The following is a 26,844-nucleotide window of genomic DNA, read 5'->3' on the forward strand; positions in this document are numbered from 1 at the left end:
CTCTCTAGTCGTTTGCAACATTTCCAGCTCGCTAGACCATAGTCTCAGTTTAAATAGGAATCGTTTTATGCAATGGATCCCAATGCATGTTGGCATTGCATGAGGCTGCCGATATCTCGGAAAAGGAGGCGAGAGACTATAACACAAATTTATCCTCTCATGTCACCCAAAACGACATTTTCGCAGTTCCAAAGTTTAGGTTCAATGACCAAACAATCAAAACTAAACATCAGATCTGCGAACTAACTACCAATAGAACCATTGCAAAGACCCTAACAAAACTCAGGACGAAAAACTACAGAGAAATGAAAATCCACAAGGTTGGCACAAGAACATATCAGAACCGCAGGAGCAACCCCGAGTGCGTACTAAACCGAACTCACATCTTTTCCAGCCCTGCCATCCATACAACAGATAATTAAAAATACGCATCCAGACTCCTCTATGAGGACAACTGCAATTAAATTGCCAAGGCTGTCTGGACCACTTTCAGCCCAATTTAGACCATCCATAGACAAGACAAAAACAACAACAACATTGGGTTTAAATTAAGGTTGACAAGCTTTTGAACATTACGGTTAAAAACATGGTTTTTACCATCCTGTTCAAAACAATTTTGACCAAAACTGTCCGAAAGTCTCCAAAACTACATTTTTAGAAAAAACTGTACGTTGTGAGAAAATGTCAAAAATCAAAAACAGAACAAAATGTGTCAAAGGTATGTTTTAAATTGAATATTTTTTCAAGATGTGAACATTCAGTACAAATATATTTGTAACTTATTTATACAGTAGATTCTAATCTAGGTACATAAAAGTTTAATTGTTGGTTAAAAATTTCAATTTGTAAGCATGAGGGTTTTTTTTTTTTTCATAATAGCAACCAAATGTTTCGACATTTATGCATATGTTCAAAAGAAACTGTTCAAAATATAGTGCAATAACTGACTTCATGCAATAAATGACAATTTGTGGTAGTTGCAGATAACGATATTATATTTATATTATTATAATGAGGTAATATTAAAAGTATGAGTTAAAAAACAAAATTGGACAAGTTTTATAATAAAAATGCACATATTTAACCGTCAATTTATTCTTTAATCTATCATGATTTAAAAAAGAATTTTCGTTAAAACATCATGTAAAACTTATGTGCAAAAGCCATTTTAAAAATTAAGTTTTTTTTTTCTTGCACCTAAATATTACATATAAAATAACATTCCTATAGTGGAACTGAAATTAGTTGACTTGGTAGTGTTGTGAATTTCCTATCATAACTCTACCAACTATTTCATAAAGAAAGTTTTCATGTAATAGAGTTATTAGCAATTTTATTAAGTAAAATATTTTTTAACGAACATTTCAGAGAAAAATATTATCAAATACTCATTAATTAAAACTTGTTTATATTTATATTAATGCATTACAAATATTGAAATAGTAAATACGAATTGATTGGATTACACCCCTTTAGCTTAAACGTAATTTTGATCAGTTTAAGACACTTTCGGACACCTTCAGGCAGTTTTGGACGGTAAAAACCACTTCTTCCGTCCTAAATCAGTTTAGGACATTCCAAAAACCAACCGTGGTTTAAATACTAACACGACTAATTTTGAACTGCGAAAGTGTTTCAAAACACTATGAGTGTTATACAATTCTTATTATAAATATTGGTCTTCTTGTCCAAAACATTTTTTTAATGTAAAAGCAAAACTCGCTAATATGGAACTATAATTTCTAAGATAATTTCAATTGCGACAGAGTTTTATTGAAAAAAAAACAAGCATTTTTTGAAATGTCTATAGTATTCTAAACGAATTATGGTTACAATTCCATTAAAGAAAAATCTTGTACTGTACCCGTTTTTTATTTTCTAAATTAAGCATCATTACTTCAGGGTGTTATTTTAGGTTTACTGATCTCCCTAACTCTTATTGCATGGATGAGTTTCGAATCAATGGCCCATGGACCTCCTCCAAAATTTCTACCAGTATCAACTACAGGGTGCAGCTCTTTTGAAACGTTTAATTCAAGCACTTCTAATGCTGTTACAACATTCCGTTTTTCTGATCAACAACGGCAAAATGTAACATTGAAGGACGATAACACAATGTTTTTCTCAACAAAAGCTCCAGCAAAGTAAGTTTTAAGCAAAATATGTTTTTTAAATTTTTAATTTCTTGCTCCTTAGTATGCCTCAAAATATATTAATTCATATGACAGGCTTAATCACATGCGTTGATATTCAGAAGAATTTTCATTTTAAGATTGAATATTTCAGTATGAAGTGGTTCATATATACACTGTAATAAAAATTCCAAAAGTCCCTGGAAAATAATGAGGAGCTAAAACACTTAATTTCTGACAGTAACATATCTGGAAAAAGAACAGGAATGTTTCCTGCAAAAAGTCAGAAAACTTCCTGAAATTAACCTGGAATCTATCTGAAGAACTCAGAAACCATTCCAATAAAAATCAGTCATATTTCTGAAGTAAATCAGAAACATTCAGAAAGCATTTAGAGGTGTTCATAACAATGGCTTGGCACCTTCCTGATTTGCTATGGAAGCTCCTGAAGCAAACATAGTCGAAGCTAAGGCAGAATTTAAGAAAATACCAAACAGTGTATTTGCCTGAAATTCTGGCAAAACTACAATATCCAGAGTCGGCAATTTGCCCTTGTTTGAGACGACAGTCAACCAAGAAGGGCTATAACTGATTTGAAGGCGAAATACCTATAAAGAAAACGAATACATTTTCAGACTGGTACCTATACAAAATGCTTTTCACAACTTGTTTCATCAGTGTGAGATTCATTTTAGCGATTCAGGAAACATTTTTACAAAAATACTTGTATTTCCAAGGAAACTGGTGTAAACCCGTAAAATCTCTTAACTTTGCCCGGAAATAATATTTCCCGTTTCGGAATATTTTTACAGTGTATGTATCCAAAGGCTTCAAAGAGAGAAATAAAAGGACAACTTTTATCGAACATCATTAAACAGTTCGCATTATATTTTATATACAAAAATGAAACGAATATAGTGTTTTGAATATCTTTGAATATACTGCTAACAAAAACTTTCTGGATACAAAACACTTGGGGATGTTCCGAAGAAATCAGTGCTTCTGCACCAGAATGTCTGTTTGCTTGCTCTTTTTTTATAGAATCGAAAACTACCAGTCCGATTTTGATTAATTATTTATTTGTTTGTATTGAGAATAATGGAGCAAAAAACGTATTGTAAATTAGTTTTAATCTCTGGATGATTGCAGATTCTCAAAACGACGAAATAAGCATCTGCAAAACACATTAGAGATTAAAGATTATGTTCATGTTTGTAGAGACAGGAAAAATAAACAAAAAACGGGGTCTTAGTGCCAAAATTGTGATTATCACAGGCTATTAAATACTTGAGATGAAAGAAAGCTTGCCAAAGTTGTTCAGTCCAACAAAATAGCAAAACTTTAAATTGCGGAGAAACTTAAACTGGTCACTAAATGAACAGTTTGCTGCACATTGCACGGTATGACCAGTGGAAGCCAAGTACTTGTTTGAATGTTTGTACTTTCTCCCTTGAACAAAAGCAGATATTTACAGTTAGCAAAAGTGTGCAAGGATTGGACAGTAGTCGGCTGATAAAGGTTATGCAGTTCAACGCACCACATTTTCTATTGCACCATGTAAATGACAAATTATAAATATAAAGAAAACATCACAAAAACTGCATTTCCACAAAGCTTCAAGCTGACGGTGGACATATTTGGAAGATGCTTACTTGGCATTGTCTAGACTCTCTTTCTGTGAACAACGTCTGAATGCCCAAGGACATTGAAGTGCTTTAAAGTATATCAATTATTGTCAATGCTGTACTGACATAACAAAGAAAGTGAATTTATAAGGTAAGTGTGCGAAATAAGGCCCACCTAAAGTTTAGGGCCTTGTATCGTGCTCATTTATGTTTCAACTGACACCAAATTTTGTATATTCATTACATAACTCATAAAAATTTGAAATTAAAAAAAATGTAAAAACGTTTCTCAGCAGATTTAAAAACGAAAAGCGATTCACCCTTATTAGAAACAGGGATCCTTAGTAAGGGTAAATCTGGAGAAACGCCGGAAAGTATTATCAAACTTTAAAAAATTAAAAAAGCGTCCATATCGTCTGTTTTTTAGTTTTTTTTTCTGCGCACAGGTGGTACACATATGTGCAGGGCCTGATTAACGCACGGTCCGGCGGGTCCGTGGACCTGGGCACCACAAATTTAGGGGCACCAAACTATCCTAGCCTAAATTCACTTACTTCCTTTTTTTTAAAAGCTCATTTTACTTTTTCTCAACTTTAAGGTAGAGGGGGCTAAAAAACTTTACAAATCAGCTCAAAAACTCAAAGTTAAAAACATTTCACGTAAAGAAGTCGTTGTCCCTTAGCTCTGGAATTTCAAAAAAATTACTCGGATGACATAGATGAACATCTTCCAGAAGAATTGACATACTTTCAAATTTTTGCAAAAGGTAACCCTTCTCCCCCCCCCCTGGAGAATGTTTAAAAAGGATAAGATCACTAAACATTACACATACATTTCTGAATGTGGATTCAGCCCTGCAGCTTCGTCTTACCTTGCCTATCAGCAGCTGTTCCAGTGAACGTTCCTTTTCATTTTTGAAAATAATCAAAAATCATTTGGAAGCTGGATTTCTCAGGATAATTTACAGGCGTTTTTCTTATTGACCATTGAAATTTCTGTGACATCAAACATAGATTTCGATTATTTGATTGACACATTTGCCTCTGTTAAAGCCAGAAAGAAGCCTTTTTAAAGCTTAATGTCAGAATTAGAATTTTTTTTTTTTTTTTTTTTTTTTTTGCAGTTTTAAATTGTTTTTTAACTTTTTTTCGCTTTAAGGTAAGACAATTTTAACTGTGATTAGTATGGTGACTATCAAGTGTTTGGTATTCAAATCTCCGGTTTCCTTTTAAATGTGGTAATGTTCCTTTAAAATGTAGTTTCTAGTATATTAGGTTTCTAGTATGAAACATTGACTTTAAAATTGTGCGGATTTTCTCATGGGGGGGGGGTGCACCTCAGGACCTGGGCACCAGTTTGGCTTGCTCGGGCCCTGCATATGTGCACCATATGCAGCCGAGAACCATGTCCTCTCTATTTTGAGAAGTCTCTTTTGTAATAACAGTTTATAAATTTTTGTTTTTTAACAACAAACTGCTCATTGATGACGTTTTATCATCAGCGAAGCTTTCTGATGATAATGAAGTCACGATCTACCGAATTTTGACTATCCTACATAGAAAAATCGGAAGTAATATTATGGGCCTGCATGGCCTAATTTAGCGCACTATTATTAATATTTTTTTTTTATAACTGCGTCTTTTTACTTCCTTTTACAAAAGAGGAAATATTGTATTTTCAAAAAATTTTTACTCAAAAATCGGCCTTAATTTCTATTTTGCTCACCCCCGAACGAATGTTGATTTTTTTTTTCGACTCCACTACACGTGGATAAGTGTCTAAGAACGTATAGACGAGCGAAATATCATCCATTTTGACGATTCCCGAGTTAATTACAACGAGTTTTCTCGTGACGTCTGTATGTACCTATGTGCGTATGTATGTCGCATAACTCAAGAACGGTATGTCCTAGAAAGTTGAAATTTAGTACGTAGACTCCTAGTGGGGTCTAGTTGTGCACCTTTCATTTTGGTTGCATTCGGGTGTTTTTAAAGGGCTCTTTTGCGGTTTTTTTTTTTGAGAGGAAATCATTGTTAATTTCGATGTAAACTCAAGTGGCGCTATAATTTGACGGACACTTGGCGATATCTCGCCAGTCTTTTGGTCGCCAAGTTTTGTCGCAAACTTGGCGAGAAATTTGGCGGATTTTTTTTTTTTTTTTTTTTTTTTTTAATCTGGTTTCAATTTAGTCACTGTTGGTGATATTTAGAGAGAACTACGTAATACGTAAATATTACGTTTCCGTTAAATTATTTTCCGTGACTTAACAGAAGTTCCATTTCTCATTTCTCCGTTTAGTTCTGTTCTTCCATTTATAAATTTTCCGTGATTTAACGAAAATTCCATTTATCTTCTTTCCGTTGATCTATTTTTCCGTTTTTAAATTTTTCGTTCATCTATTTTTCCGTTTTTAAATTTTCTGTATCTTTACAGAACTTTCGGTTCTTGATTTTTCGTTGCGCTATTTTTTCGTTTCTCATTTTTACATATTTTACTGAAATTTCATTCTCGTTTTTCTATCCTATGTTTAAAATAATATATATTATAAAAATAGTTAACCATTCAAAAACTATTATTTTTTTAATTTGTATTTATTACTTAAATATATTTTAAGTGAAATTTTTGCTTGATAACTTACCTTTCAAGCATCTATCTTGAAATTTGCACCTTCAGATGAATAAAAATAATCGAAAAGTACCAGCAAGGAAATTAGTGGATTTGAATATAACACCAATTTTTGATGCTGATACTGCTCGATATTTCCTTCCACATCTCCTCGTACATATTCTGGCATGGCATGGAAAAGCATACATGAAAAATAGAATTTTTTTTTTTTTTTTGCAGAATGAATCAAATAAAATACCATTAAAAACCGGTTGACTTTATCTTGGAATATTATACCTGATGGAGGGTACCGCATACCAATTTACTGTGTTTAAAAACAGAATCATTGACATACACGTGAAGAATTTTTTACTCAGATGATGTACACCCCCCCCCCGGTGATTTCCGCATTTTTCACTCATTGGAATAGCAACATAGATTTTTAGTGCATAAGCATTATACTTAGGCTAAACATATCAATCAGTTCGTTTTACCCGAAATGTTTTAACAAGAAACTTGCAATAATCTCGAATAAGTTGTTGGATGAGATCCTAAGGAAATAAATTAAATAATTTATATTTTTTATTATAAATGAAATCCCGAAAGGAGTAATGAATGTTTCCAGATTTCTAAGTAGTCAAGAAAACTTATTCTTGTCAAAATTATAATTGTATTTTCAAAGATTAACAATCTGCTATGCCTTTTCGCAAAAAATATAACAGCAAGACATGCTTTTATTTAGAGATTCAAAATGTTTACTTTTAATCTGTCAAAAAAAAAAAAAAAAAACTGAGTGACTTTTTTTTGTCTTGCTCGCACACCACGATCATCTCCGGTTGATACGAACTGTTGGCATTTAACGTTTTAATGACTTTCAAGAATACAACGCGTTAGAGCAAAAACAGTAACTTTATAATAGTTCTATAAATTATCAATCAGCTACCATCGGAATTCTATCAAATGCATATTAACAAGAAAAATACATTTGTATATTAACATGTACAAAGATATTCTACAATACTTACATGTGACCAGCGGTGCTAAGTTTAAGTGTCTCCATTGCGTCTGTACACAAGTAATCCAATAGCCTTTATTTTAAATGGAAAACACGAGATTCTAAAACTATTCTCACCGCTAAAACGCACAATATGACTAACGAACAGAATTGTTCGAAGTATTGAGCAAAATAATACACCGCAATAATATTCTAATACTGACTCAGTAAAACTCACATCAAATCACCAGGGCGATCAAAACACAGCTGTCTGTCTGAAAATGGCGCAAACATTTTTCCAAACTTACAAAGTCCAAAGGCGTAAAAACAATTTCGACATACGAGTATATTACTTTCCAGACATGAAATAGCAAGCTATCTATTTTGTCTTCGACATCTGAGTTGTTATTCTAAATAAGCTTTTAATTAAAAAATGTAACAGTGCGATTTAATAAGCACTATCAAAAAGCGATGTTATCATAACTTGAAGGCTAATCAGGATACTAACAAAGTACAGCACAGCGGCAACCCTAGAAATGGAAAAATTCTGTTTTCGTTACTTCCTTTCGTGATATTTCTGTTTTTGGAAGGAAAAAATACGTTTTGAAGCATTACGGAAATATTCTGTTAAAATCAGTCAGAAAACTACCTGAACTTTCAGGTTTTTTTTAACAGTGTTCGTAAATTCAAAACAGCAACAACTGAAGATCTTAATTTAAAGAATTTGTAAAATTCTGGAAGTATTTATGCTTTTCCGTGATTGATCTTACTATTTGCTAACATATAGGACAATCATTGATTGGAAAATGTGCTCTTCTTTTTTGTTTATTCATGATAACATAAAATGTATAGGATATGATTATTAAACTTTTTTCATGCTTTTAATGCTTTTATTGTTTTTGATTTTTTCTAATTAACTGATTGACTTTATTTTGTCAATTGATATATGCCATACTGGACAATGTTTAAATTACCTTTTTGAAGTGCTACGTCACGGGCTCACGCTAAAATTTGATAATTTTTTTTTGACAATGTAACACAATATCTAGATGAGTAGGAATAAAGTACAGGGTGGTTATAAAATAACGTAAGGTGTTCAGAGCCCTCTAGCAAGTGAAGTATTGGACGAAACATTGCCAAATTTCATGGGCGTACATAGCAGACCATGGGATTTCGATTTCTACAGTAAAAATAGTAACAAAAGTCACCACCACTGGGAATTTTGGCACTGCAAAAGTTTATTACTTGCGAATACTGAAGAATTAAATGCCATGTAAAAGCACACATCAAGTTTTTTCTACAAATAATTGTTGATTACAAATGAGGTTCAATAAAACGAAAAAGAAATTTCAATTTGTAACAAGGAAGAATTTTACCAAAAGTCATCAGGAAGAAATTTCGGCGCGGCAGGAAGGATTTCATTCTGAATAATATTCATTTAAGATTGTGCACCACCCCATATTGAGCTTTTGGTACTGAATGTATGGCGGCAACATTTCTTTGATAGCAGATTTATTAGTCCTGCATTTCCCTACGGTATGGCCAGCGTGGTCACTCATTCTTTCACCTTGTGACGTTTTGCCATGGGGATTTTTTAAGTGTTGTGTATCTACGACATGTTTCCGATGACTCAATTTTGAAAACTAGAAAAATATTACAGGTAGGCGAATTTAATCTCCCCCCTCCCCCAGATGTGTGGAAAATATTGTGCCTTGTATGCAGTATCTGGAAAATCTCGATGTTGGTCAAATTGAACCTCATTTGTTAGTTAAAATCGTATTTTGTGAATAAAATTGATGCATATATTTTATCAGTTATTATTAAATCTTTCAATATTCACAGTAATACATCTTTTCAACACCAAAATTTTCCCCGATGGCGATTTTTGGTACTATTTTTTTTTTATTTCAGAAATCGTATTCCCATATTCTACTGTGTATGCCCATGAAATTTGGCAATGTTTCGTCCAATATTTTATTCGCTAGAGGGCTCCGAACACTTCACGTTATATTCTAACCACCCTGTATAATTTATTTTCTACAAAGTTGATCTGTTCTTAACCGTACCAAATTGTTTGCTAAAACAATACATTATGCAAATGCAGGGTGCGGCTAAAAAATCCGGACAAGCAATTTTCCACGTATCCACATTAAAATTAAATAAATTAACAAAAAACAAAAATAATAATATTAGGAGACCTTTAGCAATCAATAAATTTAATTGGTTTTAAACTGGCCGCCTTTTGCAGTGATACCGAGGTACAACTGCTTATTGCAATGTTCAGCCAATTTCCGCTTGTCCTTTACCTTTAATCAATCTATTCCCTCTAAAGTAATTGGTATAGATAATCCAAACTTTTGTTTAGATTAGGGTAGACCTTTGACTCTAAATTGGGCCATACAGTGTAATAAATGGAATTGAGGTCTACCGAGTAGACTGCTAGATGATATTGACTGCTAGATGATATGAGACTACTCCTGCCTTTTCGGCCATATGAACTGGTGTGGAGCCTAATTGAAGTGTCCAGTCAAAATTGATGAAGTGCTCTTAGGCCCACAAAAGTAAAACAGCTTCTAAAATTTCCTTCTGTTCCACTTTCTGATTTATTTTACAGCCCTCATCCACGAAAAATCAGATTTTTTGTCGCTTGTGCTGATTCCATCACAGACTAAGCATGACTTCGGATTTTGGTGATTTTTAACATTTTCTAAGGTGTTAGGAGTGTGTACAGACTAAATCGTACCGTTCTGGGGTTAATTAGTTGGTTGAACGGTAAATCAGTGAAAAGTATCTCTTCCAACGTGGATATGATGACCGTCTTAAATGTTTTTGGCATTTTTGGAGTCATGCGAATTTGTTTTCTTCAGCAAAGGGCTGATATTTCTGTAACTCGTATAACTTCTGTCGGAGTTCTATTTTTGCCCTTAGTCGCACTTATTGGTCACAAATTCCCGTCTCAGGAACGACTTCTCTCGCGGAAACCCAAGGATTTCATCGAACTCACTTTTGGATGGCCTGACGATTAACGGAATGTTCACGTTCGTTTTAGTACACTTCCAGGACGTCGACTATCATTTCCAAGTCATTTAAAATGGCATACTCCAACAAATACTGTTTGCAAAGCCACAACAAGCAAACGAACTGTCGTTCTCTTTGGTGAAACAATTTTAAAATAGTATGTTCTTTGCTTAAAATTGTAAAAAATCCGAAAAACAATACATAAACTAATAGTTATATCGTAAATTATTTTCTAATAAAGTGAGAAACAAAAATACATATAGGCACTCATTAAAAGAAAACTAGTTTAATTCCATTCGAGTTTTTTTTTTTTTTCTGCCGCTTCCTGTACATTACTCTGCATAACAGCATTCGTAGATGATATGAACACAAAATACATGCTGTATGAAGTACGAAGAGAGTTTTTACTCACATAGATCAATATAGAAAAACTTTATAAAGTATTGTTTGGATTTATTTAAACAAGGTTAAAATTACTATTTCAAAAATTAACCTTTGGTAGTATAGGGGAGGGTTGCCCAAAGCGGGTAGGCCTTCCTATGCACCCCCCATCGCGTGTAAGCGGCGAAGCATACGTATGTCGTGTTTACATGAACACCCCCGAGTTTTAATCTGTCCCAGTAAAGCGGCATGGCTCAACAAGGCTTAATTTTTTTTAAAAAAATGATATATTTCTTAAAAGAATGAAGTTTTGTAACTTCTGATTAGTCAAAGACCAGCTTTTTTTTATTGTCAATAATATTACGTTATTCTGACACCTCCCCCCCCCTACAAACTACGATAGTCATTTCGTTTGTTTCTTTTTTAAAAAAACTTAAGGTTATAATTATTGAAATAAAAACGTTCCTTCGGACAAAGCGGGTATGGGATTTAATCATATATTTGTTTAAAATTTCTTGACTCGTGTACTGACTGGGATTTTCTATTTCAGTAAAATAAGTATAACTTTAATGAGTTAATTTTTAGGATGACAATTAATTAGGCTATTACTTTAATCAGTTATTATAAACAAATGTGCTGACTTTAAATTGGATAAGTACAATTGTTTTATATATTTTTTTATCTATTGGCAGGTAGCGAGTCAACTGTTTTAATCATTTATAACTTCATATTTGATTGGCAAATGTACCAAACCACAATTTTGGGCTCCGTGGTAGAGCAAAGTGGGTTTTTCAAATGTTTGTAAAGTTTAATAATAAATAAATATTGGTTTTGAAATAATACAAAAATCACTTTTTATTTTGAGGTTAAAGGGCCCTGCTAGAAAATAAAATCGGAATTGTTACGATAAAAATCCAAAAACTACGATTTTTGAGCGTTCTTCGAAAACCTACCCGCTTTGGGCCACCCTCCCCAACAATATTTCAAAAACCAGAAAATATTTTGTCCTTTTGAATTTAGTACTGAAACTTTAACTTTAACACACATAAAACCCGTAAACCAAATAAAAAATAATACAATTTCTTATTTAGTAAATTATCGCCCTATAGCCAGGGCTAAGGCAGAAATACAGGAAATACACCTCCAGCTCAGTCAATTCCAGCCGAGGACTGCAGTTTCGTGCTTATTAGTACTCATCAGCCCGGCATAGGACTAACTGAGCTGGAGGCGGAAACCCTCTTAAGGAAGCCAAGAGTGCCAAACAAACTGGTAGCTAACTGGTAGGTTATCGCCCTATTATAGGGCGATAACTTAACCTGCCTTGCCTGCAATATTCGAGTTGAACCGAACCATTGTTTCGGTCACTCGTCTGGTCATTGCTAATTCTATGTTAGCTACCAGTTTGTTTGGCACTCTTGGCTTCCTTAAGAGGTTTTCCGCCTCCAGCTCAGTTAGTCCTATGCCGGGCTGATGAGTGCTAACAAGCACGAAACTGCAGTTCTCGGCTGGAATTGACTGAGCTGGCGGTGTATTTCAAGTAATAGAATTTCTGTTTAATCCCAGCTGAGATGGGAAAATTCGGTTCATAGACGAAAACGGACTCGTCTACTACTTAGCAGCAACGTCAGATTGCCAAATTCGAAACGGGGCATTAGAATGAAGAAAACAAGCATAAAAATCCGCTGTTTAAAATATCGGTGCCTCAGGGCAACAGTAAGATATCTTAGTGTTGTTTCCGAGATTAGATATCTTACTGTTGCTTGTTGCTCTGAGGCGACGATATTCACAGAATCGTTTTAGTTGCTGAAGCCAGCCTTGCAAGCTGAACGTGATCGAAAAGTGGTTAAATGAAGCACTTACACCCCAAAAAGTTTTACTTTTTGAGTTTGAGCTTCACAAAAAAAGGGGGAGGGGATCATATTTTCAACATATATTTAAACACTACTTTTGTTCAGTACGTTACCACTCTATAGCCAGGGCTAAGGCAGAAATACATGAAATACACCGCCAGCTCAGTCAATTTCAGCCGAGGACTGCAGTTTCGTGCTTAATAAATATTGGTTTCGAGAACCGAACCATTGCTTCGGTCACTCATCTGGTCAGTGCTAATTCTGTATTAGCTACCAATTTAATTGGCACTATTGGCTTACTTAAGAGGTTTTCCACCTTAAGCTTCTCCTATGCCGGGCTGATGAGTGCTAATAAGCAAAAAAACTGCAGTCCTCGGCTGGAATTGAATGAGCTGGCGGTGTATTTCATGTACTACTTTTGTCATTGAATAACAACTCGAATCGGTTCAAAAGCTATTTTAAACAGTTGCTAGAATCAAATATCGCATAAAATGCTTAATTTTTTCATAAGCTATTGCGTTAAATATTAAAAATAATAAACAATTTTTGCTTCAGATTAACTGGATAATAGTTTCAAATGAATTGATGCCCTATCCATGTCGAAACGAAAGTTGTTTTCGTCAGTCTTCGTGTTATGTTCAATTTAAGCTCGATAGCGTGCTTTTGATTTATTTTTACGCTTCAAGGAGCGACTGGCAAAATACTATTAGGGCAGAAGAGTTGAAGTAAAGTCACGCTTCGTTGATTTAAGAGAAAACATATGTCTTTACATTCTAAGAAAAATTAAAGAAGGCTACGATTTTGCTCACAGAACATTTAAAAATTTAGTCATCAAATTTTTATTATTACTAAATTTTATTACTAGGAATTGCAAAATGTTATTCAATGCAAAAACGAATTATGTAGTGATGTTCTGAAATAGGGATTTTAAAGCAATGCAGTTTGAGAACAGAAGCAAAAGCAAAACATAATAATAATAATAATAATAAAATAATAAAATAATAATAATAATAATAATAATAGCACAGATACTTGAAAGATTATCATTTACCATTAAGGAAATTTAAGGTGGAGTGTAAGGAGTTAAGTAAAATCATGCTTCCCCGAAATCATAAATGATAAAAAAATAAGTCATAGTATGATGTTTTGGAAAATCCTTATAAGCCCTATTATTAAAAAAGTTTTCCTTCAGATGTAAAGAGCTAAGTAGTATTGTGTTTCCCCGAAGTTATGGCTGATAAAAAAATAAGCCATAGCATGAAGTTTTGGCCACTCCTTAAGCCCTACCCTTGAAAAAAGACCTCCTTCAGATGTAAAGACCTAAGCAGTATTGTGTTTCCCCAAAATCCCGACTGATAAAAAAAAAAAAAGCTCCCGTATGATTTCTTTTTTTGAGGGGGGGGGGGACTCTTAATATAAGCCCAACGCTTAAAAAATATTATTTATTAAATGAAAACAAAAAAATCTCTACTGCGTAAAAACTAAAAAAACTGAAAATAAAAAAAATATAAGCCCAGTAGTTTAGAATGTTATTAAGAAAATAACGGCACCATTGAAATAGTTTTACAATCGATACACACATAAAACAAATCATAAATTCAAATGCAAAATAGATGGGTCAACAGCCAGGGTCCATTCCTTTTCGACCAATCAAGAAACCCCGTAAAATGTAAATGGGCCCTCCAAGAGTTAGAATAGTTTGGTGAAATGGGACATCAATGCGTTGACCAATATTGAAGTGATGGCAAAATCTTTGTTGTGTTTTCACTACCAAATGACCGACTGCAACAAAGGTGTCACGAACAAAGATGCGTTGGTTAATTGACCGAGCCTCCATAACTACTGAAATAGCGACAAACAACGAACGTATATCAACCATTGCACGTACTGTTAAGAGTTCGTGATACAGCTTCAAACTTTCTTTAAATGACGACACAGTTCTTGAGAAAAGCAAGGCAACAAACAACAACAAAAAGGAAGGTTTTACAAAAGGAAGAAAAAGGACAACAAAATCAGGTTTTGGGATGGTTTTCCTCGAACCCCCTCAAAATTATTTTGATACCCACTTTTTTGGTATGCCAGCCATTTATGTCCTACAGGGGCACATGTGAATAATTGAAGACATTTTTTTCTTTTTTAAATCCTATAAAGCAGTAGTGCCAAACCTTTCTCTTATCTGAGGACGCTCTAGATACTAAAATGAATCTCACGGGCCAGAACACACATAAAATTAAAATTTATTTAAATATTTTTATAGATAACATGGAGAAAAGCAGAAAATTAAAGAACAATACAAATCAAGAATTGTTGCTATCATTACCACATGATTGATACGAATATTCCATTAGTTTTTTGGAAACCGATTTCTACCTATATTTAACTTCAAATTTGCAAGTCATTCGTAATAAAGACTATTACCTGTTGTATTAGAAGGTTCTAGAATATATATTTTTTAAAATTTGTAATATTAAACGTAACAAAGCTACACATGGATCGGCTGCACGGAAAGCAGGTTGGGCCCAACTGCCATAAAGAAGCCACTGCCAAAAAGATTTTTTTTTCTTTTTTTAACTCGAAAAATTCCATTACAAAAAAAAAAAAAAAGACGATTCAATCATGGAGACATTTTTAATCTGAAAAATTGATAGTGTTTTTTTGAAAACTAGTGGGCTCCGCTTCCTGCTCGTTACTACTTACCAACCAAATATTTAAATCGTCGAATAGAAAGCATCGAATAGAATTAAAAATGCTTTACGAGTTACGTTTGTAATAAAAAGCACCCCTTGCAAAAAGGCAGTTTTGTGCGTTTGAAAAGTCGCTTTCGAATTCGTGGTCTCTAATAATATATTTTGCTCTCTAGCAAAGGGCTTGAATGGAGTTGAACCTAGGATTTTGCGTTTAAAATAGAAACCCTTGTGTTTGCTGTTCTAATTAATTAAGAAAGTTGGAACAAGCTTTATTTGACTCAGGAAAAAAATTTCTTTTGAACGACATTGAATGTTAATGGGTTGTGAGAAATTTTTCACCCCTTTTGTCGGAAATTTACGTGATATTACTTAACTTAAAAAATAAATTATAAAAAAGACTAATTTGAAATTTAAAATAAAATACCCCAAGTGCAAACCCCCGGGCCTCGAAGTAATTTTGTACCAAATGTCAAGACTGTAGGTGGTACATGGTCTCCTGGACGCACGTCCGCCACAGACTTCCTTCCAGAATTTCTTTGAAACCTTACTTTTCTTTACTATAAAGAGAAAACTAACAATTTCTTTAAAGTAACGTAACGAAGCTAAAATTGCAACAAATAAAAAAAAATAGGATGACATGCACGACAATCATTTTAGTTGCTTCTTGTCTTGCAATAATAAAATTAAGACTTCCTGGACGTACACACACACACACATTTTCCCGCCGTTCCCCCACAGTTTAATTGTAATGTATTAGTGCCATTTCGAACCGAGGTCCTTTAACGGTTCCGCCTGAAAACAGTTGTTACAAACAAGTGAATAAAAATAAATTAAGAGAGAGATGTGACTTTAAAAGTAAAATTCAGTTAGGAGTAAGTATGATGTAACAAACCTTTGATCATCTCAAAACCAAACATGTAAGGAAACAAACGTTTAGCTTTTTTTTTTCCTTTTTTTACGGCATTCATTTGTCATTTGTCAGGAGGGGAAAACTATTATCTATGTTCCTAGACCTTGTACTAATTATTCAGTCGTTTGATGCTGCACGACATTCATTCAGATGTGGCGAAGAGTTAGAATGGAATAACACCATCCTTAAAGAATTCAATAGTTTTTGAAAAAGCATGAAAACTTCAACACAAAAGTTTATTGAAAGCAGAAGTGACGTCTCAGAAAGTAATTGACCTAGCAACTGTGTCAGTAAGTCTTTTGAAATGTTTTTCCATAGAATTTTATCTAACAGCAATAATTTAATGAATATTTCTTGGTCTGAAAATAACTTTATAAATTTTAAATTTTCATTTGTTTCTTGCTCACTCCACTTGCACAAATGAGACATTTTACGCATTATTAGCCTTTTACTCTGGAATTTCGAACTCTGACTCTTGATTCTCATGTGTAGAGTAGAGGAAAAGGTGTTAACACTGGCACAGGTGGGCACCCCTTCACTATGAATTCCTGCTGACTAGGGGAGGTACCGAAGACTGTCGGCGAGGACTGTGTGTATATGGTGCCATTTACTATTATAAGGTAACAGAGAGCAGTTGGAAATATTCTTTCAAATAGTATGGATGCAGCGTGGGTTATTGTGCAAATTGGTAATTTTCAAGACTGCAAATTTTTAGCAGACATGTACAATCATTTCTTTTAAAAACAATTTCACAGTGATATCCGGAAAATGAAGATTTTAAACTACTTTTTGAAGCACACTTTAGTCATGGAATTTTTTGCGTTATATATGATAGTGGGCATCTTCCTAGTGTATATAGTTGGTGTAAATATAGGCTGCTATGTAAAAGATGCCTATAATAATACCACCTGCTTTTTCTACAACAAAAAATACTTCTCAAGCATCTTTTATGATTCGAAGTTCTCTGAAGACATTCGCAAAGAGGTTTGGTTGAAATTTGATAGGTGCTGAATGTGGGCAAACTTAGATTGTGCGTGAGGGTGAAAAAACCAGTTATGTTTGCGATTTCTGTAAACATTTTTTTCTCCTGTTAATAATTAAACTATGTACTATTTTGCATAGTTTTTTTCCAGTCCCCATTAATAATTTTTGATGACTTTTTTGAAGAGAGAATATTTACATCCCATTTTTTCTGGTGCTTCCAAAAACTTTTTTGTGAAATGTCGTTTTTGAAATGAAGTCATTGATATTAACCACTGTTTTGTCTTATCGCATTTTGGATACTTGTTATAGTTGTTAATGAAAGACAAAAATCTAGAATATTTCGAATTGAAGTACTTTCAAATAGAAAATAAAGGATAATAGCCATATTTACACCTTTTTCCTCTACATAAAAGAAAAGAAAGAAAAACGTTATGTATCATGGAATGAAGCATAAAATTTCTGAAAAACTGTCTTGCATTTGTAAAATAATGATTTGTACGTATTGCCGGCATGACACGTACAAAGCATTGAACTAGTAGCTACCCAAGTGGAATAGTTGTGACGTAGAATTTTCAAGTGAAATAGTAAAACTTTGAAATGGAATATCTCCTTACGTTTTGATCGCACAAATGTCAAGTTTTTTGTGTCAGTAATAGTTTTCAATGGAGATTATTTCTCTAAATATTAGCTAGGGGACCTGAGGCCCGTATAGAAAGTTAAATTTTGTATTTTTTTCACTTATTTTTACTTCAAAACGTTCAGTATCTTAACCCTGCATTTGATTTTGAACATTTTTGCAATTGGAAATATACATCTAAGACTAACGGTTGTAAAAATAAAGGTCTTGTAGGTTGAAACGGAACACTCTGTATATATATATATATATAGCAATCGAAACAGGATTGTTAAACATGTTTCTGGGCGCATAATGTATTTGCCTTCGTGTCCCCATTATCAAAATTTGAGGTTTCAAAGGCTGCCGAAAATTAAGGAAAAGTCGCCAAATTTAGCGAGTTTTAGTGAAATATTCTTTCGTGCAATTTGCAGATGGATGCAGACGGTGAAACTGCTCGATCAATTTCTCGCCCAATCTGTTACATTCGCGTTTTTTTTTTAAATAAAATTTCGTCAGACTTTAAGATTTTATATATCTATAACGGGTGGACAAGGACTTATTACTTTTGCGTCAAAAATATGTCTTAAGACATATTTTTGATGCTCTTACGATTGCTCCCTATTTCAACTTTTTTCTTTATTACAATATTCGCGTAGTTCCCCGGTTAGAAATTTGGAAACAATACAAATCAAAGCACAAACTACAATGTATGAGTGATCAGCAATGAACGCTACCTACTGGAGTTTTGGGTGAATCTACTGGAGAAAGAGTAAAAATTTCAACTATTTAAATGTTACCAAACAGGCAATTGCTTCGTTCAAATACGGAAGCAATTTTCACCCGTCATACGTTGACTGGCGATTTTCAAGCCAATTAAATATTTTTTCTGGATCTCTTAAAAATTTGATTGCATTATATAGAAATTGAGTTCCTCATACAGATCACGCGAGGAAATTAGAATCTAACGTATTCGGAGTCTTTGTAGGGTATTTTGTGCAACAACTGATACGTCTATTACAATGGAATCACCCTTTTGTTGAGAACTTGAATTTATAATAAAATTACAAAAATTACAACTTTATCCTTTTCCCCTCTGTTCTTAAATGGAATATTAATAAAATTCACACTTATGAGTAAGTTTCTTCAAAAGACTTTTATTTAGTTTCACACTACAAGACTTAACTAAAATACCCATTTACTTGCTTAGTTAGGTATTTACTTTTAAACTGACTTTCAAAACAAATTACTATCAAGTACATAAATTGAACGAAAATTAATAACTTATATTTTAATATTGCAGTAAGGAAACCCTGTTCAAAACTATTATTTATGTACCATTTTAATAAACGCGACTCAGTTCTTCGATTAAAAATTTACCTATAATCCTTTTTGTGTATACTGCTCAATTGTATTTCAAAAATAATCTGAAACTTTTGTCCTCCTTTTTGAATTCACAAATCACAATATAGATGTTTTTGTAACATACGGACCATTAGGACGTCTTACGTCAGTGATGAGAAAGACCACTAATATACAAATATTACCGACAGAAATATTATTTTTAAGATTTGAAAATATTCCTTAGTATTTTTAAAGGAATAAATTTGTTTTGTAAGGGTAAAGACCATATAATAAGAGATAAGACCATAATAAGGATTATTAATTCTAAAGAAAACTAACTTTCTAAGGAGGACATGGAAGGTGAGGGGTTGGGGAGAAAATATGTGCATTTTTTGTTGTTTTTGAACTTTATGCTTTGAATTTCGAAAATAAAAAATAAATTAAATAATTTTGAAAATTAAATAGATTGTTTCCATTATTTTTCTTGGTGGTTAATTTTTTAAAGATACAATGAATGAAAATACGCTTGAATAGTTATTTCACGTGCGTTTTGTTTTTCAATGCGTGAAATGCGCCTGTAGAGGCATCCTCATATATATAATAGCCAATGATCGAGTAACGCTCCTGACTTCAGCAACAATGAAACTCGCACCACGGCATAATAACTCGATAATGTGTTTTGGTAATGTTAAAATGCATGGAAAGGCAAGGCTGAACTGGATCCGGTGCTTTACTGGTAAGACTGTAATTTCAAGGGAATGAAGAAACGAAAAAGTGGTCAACAATGAACTCTACCTACTGGAGTTTTGTGTTAAGCCACTGGAGTTATGGTTGAAATTTCAACTATCAAAATATCAACAAACAGGCAATAGCTTCGTTCAAATGTAGAAGCAATTTTCACACGTCGACAGGCGATTATCTAGTTTAAAATAACCCTGATTATACCTCATTTTTTATTCTCCCAGAAACGTCATTGCAATGGAGCGTGCAGTTCTGAGCATCCTGGACTACATCATCTTGGCGGCCACTCTTATTATATCTGCCGGTATTGGTGTATTTTTTCGATTCTATGGCAGCAAACAGCAGACAACTGACGAGTACCTTCTGGCGGGAAAAAATATGGCCATCTTACCAGTGGCATTCTCCCTCATGGCATCCTTCTTATCTGCCATCGCAATGCTTGGACTTCCATCAGAGATGTACCGCTTTGGAACACACATGGTTTTCAAGAATGTAGGCTTCATCATTGGTACTGTTATCTCGTCATACATATACCTTCCAGTATTTTTCGAGGTACAAGCACCTACTGCGTACGAGGTAAGAATAATTATTCACAAGATATTAGAAGCAGACAGGTCATCTTACACTGTAAAAATAATTCAGAAACGTTACTGGAAAATAATGGACAGCTAATGTACCTAATCTCTGCCAGTAAGATATCTTGCAAAAATCAAGAACGTTTTCCGTTAAAAGTCAGTAGCCTTCTTGAAATTATCCTGGAATCTTTCAGAAGAATTCAGAAACTTCCCCGGTCATGTCTCGAGAAAGCGAGGATAATAATAATGATTATGGAGTATCCTATGTGTTAAAAACGTTATCTAAACACAGACATATAGAAAATTGATGCAGAGCACTTAATGTGCTCCATATGAGCTCTGATACAAAGCACAAAAAAAATTTCGTTTCGACTCTTGTTTGGGAGGACATCAATCATTAAATTTTTAATAGTTTGTACTAAAAGTGTACGATTTGTGCCATTTTCTTCAATACAACTATTTATATGTATAACTATTACCTTGTTTTTAAATCATTATTACCTTTTGCAATTTAACCTTTTACAATGTGTATTGCGGAGGGGGGGGGGGGGCAAAAATCGAAAAACTTTTTTTTTTAATTTGGTTAATGTGTATTTTCTTTGAATCTTTTTTTAACGGACACCATTTTATTTCTTTTTTCTGTTTAAACAGCTCAGTTGATGGTGCTATATATTTTTTACTAATTGATCATACTGTGTGCTGCTCACGCCAAAAATACACTGGGAAGTGATATATGGCTCAGTATCGTGCAATCGCTTATTTTAAGCATTTAATTCCTTTAAACTTGCGAAGCTTAAACTCGGATTCAAAGAATTTCATACGAATAGCGTGTTTGATAATAATTTCGGTAGTTAATGATTTTCGCTGATATTTCTCAACATATTTTCAAAAACATATTTCATGTTTCGAAATGACGTTTTGCAGCAATAAATGATGTTTTAGGTGAAATACGAGGATTCCCCCCCCCCCTTGCTCTCAAATCAGTATCTTGGTCATCGGCTGCGAAAATATCATAATTTTCACTTTTCAAATGCTAAAGATTAACTTTTGCTCTGTTTAGAAGATTTACTAAATGTTTTAAAAAGGGAAACTTTCGCTTCTTTCAATATAGTTCCCACTGCTTTTAAGAAGTTGTGCTGTTTTTTAGCGTAATTTAAATGAAATTTTATTTATAAGGGCGTTTTTAAATAAACAAACGCATGAGTGATTTTAAAAAAAAATGACATTTCCTAATCATAAATTCTTTCAAAACTAAAATGGTATTATAAAAAAAATTTAATGTATACTTAGTATTTATGAGAGGCTTAGTAAGAGCAAAAGAAAGGGAATTCACTTTAAGTATATTGCATTTTAGCTATTCTGTTCTGGTAGAGAATATGCTCGAAAACTCTGCTTCTTTATTAGGTGTTTCGTCATTGTCGTAATTACGGATTTTTCAGATTGGTTAGGCCCCAACAAAGGCAAAGTTTTAATTTTGAAAAATGACTACAGCCTTTATTTAGATGGTTTTTAAAGTCTGCAGAAAAGTTCCATATAAATTTTAGTAAAGTAACTGACTTTCAAGGGAAATTTTCTTGTGCTTCACTGGACATTTTACTGGTATAAATTAGACACATAAGCTGCCCATTTTGTTTTCAGAAACATTTCACATGTTTTTTTTTTTTTTTTTTTTTTCAATGTATGAAAATTTGTACTCTTAATTTTGAAACTACATTTTTTTTTCCAGTATTTGGAAAGGAGATTTGGCAAAGTCGCAAGAAAAATAAGTTCTTTTGTTTTTTATGCTTCACATGGTAAGTTAATATTTTAAATTATAAATTAAGGTGGAGTGAAAAACTTAAATTGAGAAATATGTAAAGCCTGTATGCGGAAAAGTTGCCTTTTACCAAGTCTATCTATCATACAAAATTTCAGCTAAATCAAATAATATCTTTTGTCAATAATCTTACTATATTTATCTATCAATAAATAACAGCTGCCCATTTGACTTTTAGTTTTAAGAAATTTGCTTGATTTTTCACCTAACTGGTGAAAATGGAATGATAAAATACAATTACCTCTCATTTGAAACTTTGAATGTTTGTAATGAAACTCTTGATACTAATACTTAATATATAGTTAGTTGAATGACATAAGCTATGGCAAAATTGCTTTCAAATGAGCATTAAGAGCGCTAATCGCACATACTCTGCCACATGCTTTCTTTGTGTTCACTGTTTTCTACTGCCTTCTTAGTTCTACTTGGTTGTCTATATCTTTCAAAGTAGTTTATTTAACTTGAATTATTCCGAAGCATTAAATTATTGCTTCAAATGTAAAGGAAGAAGTTGTTTTTACATATAAACAACTTTAAAGGAAAAAACACAATTATAAGTCAAGATTTTTCTTCAGCATAGTAAATAAGAATTAAACTTCCAAATGAAGCATAGGATGGACTTTAGTATCCTGCTCTCCGCTATAGGACTCATCTTTAGTATGCTGTTCAATTTTAGTCTCTTTATCCGAAGAAAAATATTTCTTCACTGTAAAGAGCTCAAAGAAAGGATTCTAGGCGATAAAAGAGAGTCAAATGGGACATAATTTAGTTGCTGAAATTTATGAATGTAAGTTAGATGTTAATGGGTTAAGCTTTTGCATAGAAAGTAAAACAAGGGGTCATTGTTTTAAGCTATTCAAATCTCAGGCTAATCTGGAAATTAGGAAAAATTATTGCTTTAGTAGTGTTGTTGGTACTTGGAACTGCTTACCGGAAGCGGCTGTAACGAGTAAAATGGTAGATAGTTTTTAGGGCAGCCATTGTTCTTTATTCGGGCTTAATAAACTGACCTAGGAGAACTTTGTTTTCCTTACATTCAGTCCTCGTTAGCCGCATAAAGACTGATAGATATGGTGAAAAAATATCCAAATTCTCTTGATTCATATTCATTATGCTTTCGCACAAAAACTAAAGTAGGGTACTTTTCTAACAGCCCTTTGCATTCCTTACATTTACTCCTAGCTAGTCACATCAATAGTGATCGATCTTAGAAAAAATCTTCAAAACTACAGAAAAGCAATAATGGAAAAGAATGTGAGTTTTGAAATAACTTCCGCTATTTTTCTGCTACATATTATTTTGAAACTAATGTATTGTGGTTGAGTTTCAATAATTGTTAATGATGAGTTATACGAGGGCTGTTTTTTTATCAACTTCCGATGTGGTATAAAAATAAAACTAGACAGAGTAATTAAATAAATTTATTATCAAAAGTTAGGTACATTATTAGTTACTTTTCAACATAATCGCCATTTAAATTGAGGCATTTTTCATACCTGGGTAAAAGCCCTCTTAATACCTTCTTCATAGAAGTTTGCCGCCAGTGATTCGAAATGGGTTTACACGGCATTTTTTTTGTAGCCTAACTTGTCAGTTGCGATAGTGTATAGGGCTGACCTTGAAATCTCAGGAAACTGATCTGATAGGTCCGTAATCGTAAACCTCCGATTGCTTCTTACAGTTTGGTCAACTTGATCATCGAGGTCTTCGTTTGCGACCGACTTTCTTCCTTGTCCCCCCCCCCCCCCCATCATGAATGTCACCTCGTCCATCGTTAAATTTCCCACACCAATCACGCACTGCACTGTCACACATAAAGCTTTCACCGTAGACTCGTTTCATTGTATGGTGAATCTCACACTTGGCGGGACATCACAGACTTCATGGCGTCGGACGCCCGAAAACGAGTGAGGTTGTAGTGGGAGAGGTGCGCAGTCGACTGCCGCGCATTACTGGCCGATGCCGCTCGCCCTGCCGTCTAGCGGCACGATCGGAAATTGAAAAAAAAACAGCCCTCGTATAATTAAGAAAAGACAATTAACATTCTTCAGTAAAAACCCAGAACTTATGTTAATATTTCATTGTTGATGTAGATACTGTACATACCCGTTGTACTCTACGGTCCTGCTTTAGCGCTGAGTGCTGTCACAGATCTCTCAACATGGGTATCAGTAATTTCTGTCGGCACTGTTTGTACCTTCTACTGCACATTAGTAAGTATCAATTAGACCCGAAATTATTAAGTTAATAGAAAAATGCACGATTAACTATTACCTAAAATATTAGTTCCTATTTTTATTAATAAACATGCACGTACTAAGTCTTGGGAGAGAAATGAGTAGATCATGACATGTAAGGGACATTTGTGAATACAAAACGAATGGTGATATTTCACTAACGGAAAACCTATTTATTTACACCTTATTTTTTCACTTTTAAGATGTTTAAAATTATTAATTATATCTTGTTAAATAAATATGACTTTTCTGACTTCAGCAAATATATATATATGTGTATATACATACAATACTTATTGAGTGCAGTGTTTAGTAATGTTTATTGTATGAAAACAGAATGTACTTTTCATAATTTAAATCTATGCTTATTCTTAATTGACTTACAAATCATAAACATTGGCAGCCCCCCCCCCCCCTCTTTTTTTTGTATAAAGATTGAAACTTTTTTTTTCCCTTGTATACAACTTGATTTCTAGATCAACTTAATCAGTTTCATCAGGGGCGGATACAGACTACCATTTCAAAGCGGACCATGCTGAGGAACCTCCTTCCCCCCCCTTGAAGTCAGTTGTCGGTTATTTTTACTCCGACCCCCGCAGACCTGGTTCTAATAACTAGCTTTAACACTTCATACAGTTCTTGAGAAAGAGCTGTTCTTATTTATTTATTTTTTTTTAAATTTATTTATGTATTTTTTTTTTTTTTTTTTTTTTTGACAATTTATGCTAATAATTACAAGGTCTTTTTTGTTCCAATGTAAAGTAACTAACAGTAACATTTTATACAAATTTGAAGGAAAAAATCCACAACCTCGAATTTCAGAAAGGATTTTAAAAAAAGGAATAAACCTTAAGGCTGTACTGTTTCGTCATCGGTTACTTCTCGCCCAAATTAATTTTCATTCATCCCAAATTACCAGACGTCTGAATTACTTTCAAGTAGTTTAAGCTTCCAGAAGTGGATGGAAATAGAATTTGGAGATTTTCAGATCAAGATTATAAAAGGCGTATTTAAATAAATCTTAATTTGTTAAAAGGACAAAAATTCAAAAAATTAACTTTACTGCCTTATACATGTCGCCATTAGGTGAAACCACAAAATTATACATAACAAAAAGAATTTTGATTTGATACTACAGAAATAGGTGCAATTTCTATTAGAATTATCATCATTTTTAATGAATTTATTAGTATAACTTTCGACTTATGACGCTGCAGCAATGAATTTGAGATATCTTTTTTTTTTCTTTTAGGGAGGTATGAAAGCCGTTTTATGGACTGACGCTTTTCAAGCCCTTCTCATGTTCGTAGGGATATTTACAGTGATTTTCAAAGGAATTAGCGATGTAGGAGGTATTCACGCTGTGTTTCAAATTGCAAAAAAAGGAGGAAGACTTGTAGTACCTGGGTATGGTAAAAAAGCTATTTATATCATCACTAATCCTAGCAGCGAGAAGCTACATCGCAGAATCATGCTAACGGTTAAGAAGTTAAGGCCCGTTAGTTGAAGAAATATTACAACGTACTAAATTTTGTTGTAACTTCTTTATATATATATATATATATATATATATATATATATATATATATATATATATATATATATATATATATATATATATATATATATATATATATATATATATATATATATATATATATATATATATATATATATATATTAGGGTGCGTCTTATTTTTAAAGGTGTTATTTTTTCATGAGGCACCCTCTCATTTTGTTCCTTTGGATGAAACAAAAATTCTTATTTATGAAAAATAAAAATTGAATAATATTTAGAGGGTGCTACCACTGCTGCAAAATTTGTCAACTCTCTCTTTTTATTTATTTATTTTATTTATTTATTTAGTCTGGATAATAAGTAGCAATCAGTGAAAAGATTGTATTGTCACATGGAAGTAACAAAGAGAAAAATTACAATATTGCTGAAAGTAAAAGACCGAAAGTGTAAACCTGTGATATGAATGGCATTACCGAACTTTCAAATGCTTTTTTGACATTATTACATAAAATGACAACCATGAAATACGCTTATTATTTTCTGGTATATATAAGAAATAGGTATTTGTGTTATGTTGAGCTCAACCAACCTAATTTCATGTTAATTAAAAATATGTCAAGAGTTGATTTTTACACTATTTGTTTTTTACAATGAATGTAATTTTAATCACTGGTAGCACCCCCTAAGTTATGTTCAAATTCTATGAAACTTTTACGTGTGTATTTTTTTCATCAAAAAGAAGCAATTAAAGGGGTGCCCCATAAGAAATTCAAATTTTTTTTAAAAAGTGCATTATAAGACACACCCTTATATT

General features: G+C 33.1%; 1 protein-coding gene across 1 annotated transcript in view; it reads left to right on the top strand.

Moving 5' to 3' along the window:
• Nucleotides 1–1,962: 1,962 nt before the first annotated feature.
• The window catches only part of LOC129220890 (putative sodium-dependent multivitamin transporter), a 53,040-nt gene continuing 28,158 nt past the window's right edge, over nucleotides 1,963–26,844 (top strand). The window contains exons 1-6 of the mRNA XM_054855324.1: nucleotides 1,963–2,009; nucleotides 20,108–20,459; nucleotides 22,185–22,239; nucleotides 23,337–23,347; nucleotides 24,368–24,487; nucleotides 25,764–25,918. Of these exons, the coding sequence (XP_054711299.1) occupies nucleotides 1,963–2,009; nucleotides 20,108–20,459; nucleotides 22,185–22,239; nucleotides 23,337–23,347; nucleotides 24,368–24,487; nucleotides 25,764–25,918 (740 nt within the window). The remainder of the gene's footprint in view (nucleotides 2,010–20,107; nucleotides 20,460–22,184; nucleotides 22,240–23,336; nucleotides 23,348–24,367; nucleotides 24,488–25,763; nucleotides 25,919–26,844) is intronic.

Source organism: Uloborus diversus, chromosome 4 (genome assembly GCF_026930045.1).
Source record: "Uloborus diversus isolate 005 chromosome 4, Udiv.v.3.1, whole genome shotgun sequence".
Taxonomy (NCBI): domain Eukaryota; kingdom Metazoa; phylum Arthropoda; class Arachnida; order Araneae; family Uloboridae; genus Uloborus; species Uloborus diversus.